Source organism: Zea mays, chromosome 2 (genome assembly GCF_902167145.1).
Source record: "Zea mays cultivar B73 chromosome 2, Zm-B73-REFERENCE-NAM-5.0, whole genome shotgun sequence".
NCBI classification, from domain to species: Eukaryota; Viridiplantae; Streptophyta; class Magnoliopsida; order Poales; family Poaceae; genus Zea; species Zea mays.
In genome coordinates, this window is record NC_050097.1 from 176889101 (window position 1) to 176893894 (window position 4794).

Consider the following 4794-nt stretch of genomic DNA (forward strand, 5'->3'; position numbering starts at 1 on the left):
GGGTTATTTTGAGAGTCATAAAATCGGAGAAGATTGGAGAGGCTAGAATCTCTCTTCTTATTTAATTTTGAATAAGGGGATTCTAGCCCCTCAAATTCCTTTTGATTTTATGGTTCCTATAGAAGGGGTAATTTTCCCCTTAATTCCTTTCAATCATCTAACCAAACAAACCCTCGTTGTTGCAGACTTCATTTTTTCAGTTCACCCCAGCGTCAGATTCACTTGGCCCGACAATTCTGAAATGTCACTGGTGGCATCTTTAGTTCCTTACCATTAGGTTCCTAGGTGAAGGGAGCCAAATGCAAGGTATTCAGTTTTGCTTCATGTGTATAGTAAAATATTTAGTTTTCATTTGTGTTTTCTTAATCATCTTTTGCAGAACCGAAATAACTCATGGACCGTGGAAGAATTCATTCATCTCATCTATTTATCCACGCTCTTCAGTGGCACGTAAAAACAACTACACAAAAGTTAACAAGAATTAAGAAACAGCTACAGAAATTACACCTAGCTTTTAGTTACAACTCATGGCTTTACAATTCCATGAAGCTTCCATCCCCCCAGACCAGCCACAGAAAAAGCCTGCGTAGCATGCCATGGACATTCAGTAAATTCAACTGGATGGTACTTGAGAATAAGGGCAATATGATTCTGCTGACCTCAACCCATGATTTGCCTGCAGCTTCCAGCAACGCAGCGTTACATGTCTCGAGCGCTACTGAATCACCAGAAAACATAGAGGCTGCTTCTTCCCATCCTTTATTATGCCCCATGCACCTGAGTAATTCTAAAAAAGCGTCATGATACGTCTGGCAATGAAATACGAATCTCAGGGTTTAAAGTGATAGGAAGTCAAGGGATCCACTGAGAAACAAATGATAATCTGATAATCAACGAAAACTTGTGGACGACTCACATCACGGTTAAGATCTCATCACTCGAATATTCACAGATCGCCTTCTGCAAATGCTCTGCAGTTTGGCCATCCATTGCTGCAATGGAGTAGAAACTTGGGATGAAGTGCACTACTGCTTCAGACAATCCTTGGACATGCTCTTGCAGGATCTTAAGAGTTTCCTTCGTACGCATTGCGTCGCTGTGTTGAAGGAGAGTTATTATCAGCAACAACATGAACGACACATTCTATTGCTATGCATATATTAGTTGACCAAATTTAATGATTATTTAGTTATTTTCGTTCTCCAGAGAGACCAATTTTAAAGAAATAGGTTAGAATCTGCAAATAAAGTTTCGTTCCGAGAAACAAATAATATGACCAGAAAAGAAAGACGCTATTGTAATAGAAGTATTGAATTCTAAACGTGTCCATTCTCTTAAAAGAACCAGTTGCAACTGTAGCAAGGAAGGCAAGATGATGAGTAATAGAATAGCCTTTGCATGCTCATTCGCTTAAACACAACGCCAAAAAGGAATCGGTGCAACTACAATTTTGAAGGGACTCAAATTTTTTTTAACGTAATGGCAGGAGCTCTGTCTTTAAATTAAGAAGATAGAATTAACCTAGTTTATAAGGAAAACTAGGTCTAGAAACCATAGTCACACAGTTTATAAGGAAAACTGGCCAAAAAACTAAATACAACAACCCAAACAGCTCACTCTAGGCAAACGACGGAGCCCACCACATGTCATCATTCCTGGGCTTATCACAAGCTGATCCCCTAACGTGTCACCACTCACTCGCGACAAGCAATGACCCAAGGAAAAAGAACGCAATGCGTCATCATTGCCAAGCTTTGCTGCATCCCACAACCAAAGCAATTCCGACTGTGCCAGTGCATATTCACTCTAAAAGAATCAGAGACATGCTGCAAGAAAATAGTGGAACTAGAGAGAACCCAGCCTCGTCGAAACCCAAGTCTTGCGGAAGTGCAGCAAACGTTCCACGTGGACCAACACCCAGTAAGGTGGTGCACGACCTTCTAGGTGACACCTTCAGGAAGGATATGGCGTCGATTGCCGTCGCCACCTGCCTAAAAACTTAGACGGAGGTTCCTTAGAAGAACCCTACAGGATTAGGGAGGCATCTCGACAATGTTTTCTATGAAGGGAACGACACCTAAAGTGTCACCGTCGTCGGCTCTGGCTAACACCAGTCGCAGTGACGGAGTCAGCCCGGAATCAAGCCTGTGCACTCATCGAGCATGAGCGGCTGGTGCGGTCGGATGTTGGTCAGATGTGGCTGGCCAAGCGTCTCGGTGACGGTCGGTGGCACAGGGTAGTCCTCTCTTAATCTCTTCTACAGTGTCAATACAGAGCTAGGACATGTAGAGAATGATGCGGCAATTGCAGAGCTTGAGCTCCAGTGGCTATGGTGGCAGTGCCTGCGAGACCCCAAAATTTGCTGCGTACCTTTAATGGCGTCCATAAACTCCCTCGCCTTTGACACCGCCAGCCATGGTAGTGCTCTGACTGGTTGTTTGTGATGCCCAGCACTGTGTTGAGTGTGTTAGTTGTGCTGTGTTGGTTTAGAGATAGTTATGTTTGTGGTTGTTTTGAGTTGCTCTTAAGTTGCTAGTTGGGTTGTTTTTTTACTAAGATGCTATTAGTTGGATCTAGTTGCAGTTAGGTTGCTAGCTGGGTCGTTTCTACTAAACTGGCTTAGTGCAGTTATACCTGAGCAAGTACTATAACACAGCTAACGTTGAGTTGCACAAGAGTAGCACACTCTCTAGACTTATGTTTTTTGGGTCCGGTTTCCACCCAAAAAACTGGGCTCAGTGCAAAGCTAACGACAAAACGAATCAAGCAGTAAATAAGATATAAGGGCTAGTTTGGAAACTTAAATCCTCTTATTCTCCGGGAATCTCGGATGAGATTTAAGTTTCCAAACTAGCCATAAAATTCAATAAAGAGACACTATACCTATATTAACTTTTCAGGAAAGAATCATTAGAAATTTGAACAGATACAACGGAATTTGCAAAAAAAAAAGAGAATACACAAATGCAAACCCATTCAGTTAGGTAACAGAGACTAATTGCACCATGAAGCTCCCATAATTTATATTGGTATATGGTATAAGTACAATTCATGATAATTGATTCACTGTCTTACATAAATTGGAACTTGGAACACACCTGCAGAGGATAAGCTCCGGTATCCATCCCATTTGTTGGAGTTTATTAGAAACGCTGATTGCGTCAGCTCTCCCAGCCTTGCTTAGAGGTCTGTCATGATCTGACATCAGGACACATATTACACGCTGCTTTTCACAAAGAAATGCAGGAGGCCAGCAACCACACAAGAAAAAACACATTTGTGTTTCTAGTAATGGAGCCCCCGTTCAAAGAGTTGGTATACCAATTAGACATAATGCCTATAGTATTTCATCTTGCCCAAATGGCCAATGCACCAGCACAGCACTATACAAGATACCACTACATTCCCCTACTCTAATAAAACGCAGAGCTAGAGGCAACAGCTACAACATTTTAGCAGAAACTAACTAGGGTGCGGCAAACAAGCATCCATTTCTCAGCATCCAATGCTCCTTCCTATCCAGTTTCCAGTGCAGGGTCAATCAAATCGACACACACGGACTCTTGGACACGCGCAGCCAATTTGTCGAAGACGCCGCCGTTTGAGCATACCTCTAGTGGAGCGGCCCCCGGCGGTGCTCTCCCCGTGGCGGAGGAGGATGAGGCGACGGCGCGGCATCGAGGAGGGCGCGCCCAAGACAGCCGGCTCCGTGGCGGCCGCCGGCGCATCGACGGAGACGGAGACAGAGCGGGCGACGGCCGGAGGCGGGCGGAAGGCGGCCGGCGTGCGAGAGGAGGTGAGGAGGCGGAGCGGGGCCGAGGAGGGAGGCGAGGAGCAGCGGGAGAGCAGCGCGGGAACAGGAGGAGCTGGAGCTCTCATCTTCCGGTAGCTATGGCCTATGGGTTGGGTAGATGACATGGGAATATGGGATGCTACGAAAACGGGAGGGAGGAAGAAAGGATAGCTGACGTTGCTCGCCTACTTGTTTCTACAAGCCGCTCGTGTCGTGCGCCCTAGATTATGCTAATTTTCTCGCTTTTGTATTTTCAGCTGAATTTGCTCGTGCACTCTTGCTAGTAGTTCGTACAAAAATCATAGACAAACCATACGGTTAGCTCGAGGAAAACATATCTTTGTATGTAACATAGCCAAATCGAAGGGGTAGTCGGAAACATATTACGTACCTACTAGAAAAATTGCTCGTGCTTTTCGTGAGTATGTGCTCGATATATTTACACAAACCTAAAAAATGTTGCTACAAATATATAGAAAGAATAATATATATAAGTAATATAATTATTTGAATAGATAATTGTTCGTAGTAGTATGGTAGTTCAATATATTTCTATATATTAATATTTTAAGCTTTATAATTTTAAAATCAAAGAACATGAAGCTAATAGGTGGTTGACACCTCATCTCCATGGTTAAGCATGCGACTAGCTAAATTTGAGTGGATGATTTACATTATTAAAAGTGAATGTCTAAATGAATATGGGCCTTTTCATGTTTATAAATAGGCTATTTCGTGCCCTCGTAAAAGGGTCGTGCTCGTGCCTGTCCTAGATCACGACCTCGGTCCAAGCACGACCTGATGCATAATTTTGGGCCGGATAGATCTAAAATTATTTCGGGGCGTGTCATGTTTGGGTCATACTTTTTCGTGCTTTTAGACCAGCCCATCAGACCCGACTCAAATACACACATCTATTGAAGTGTTTTTTCTTTAACCTATATACATGTACATGTTGTGTGAAGTAGTAAACAATATTAGAGCCTGATTAAAGACAACTA

General features: G+C 43.3%; 1 protein-coding gene across 2 annotated transcripts; it reads right to left on the reverse strand.

The window, feature by feature from the left end:
- Positions 1-387: 387 nt before the first annotated feature.
- LOC100275495 (uncharacterized protein At3g52155, chloroplastic) lies at positions 388-4014 on the reverse strand. Of its 2 annotated transcripts, none has more exons than XR_004856378.1 (5): positions 3612-4003; positions 3099-3198; positions 917-1096; positions 660-787; positions 388-582 (listed from the first exon to the last, which is right to left on the reverse strand). XR_004856378.1 is itself a non-coding variant. In XM_035965397.1 (5 exons), exons 1-5 carry the CDS (start codon positions 3916-3918, stop codon positions 526-528), a joined length of 762 nt encoding a protein of 253 aa, XP_035821290.1. In that variant the 5' UTR covers positions 3919-4014; the 3' UTR covers positions 388-525. The 2 variants fall into 2 exon arrangements, 1 of the variants encoding a protein (XP_035821290.1); XM_035965397.1 differs by having other exon boundaries at positions 660-777; positions 3612-4014.
- Between the last annotated feature and the right edge of the window lie 780 nt (positions 4015-4794).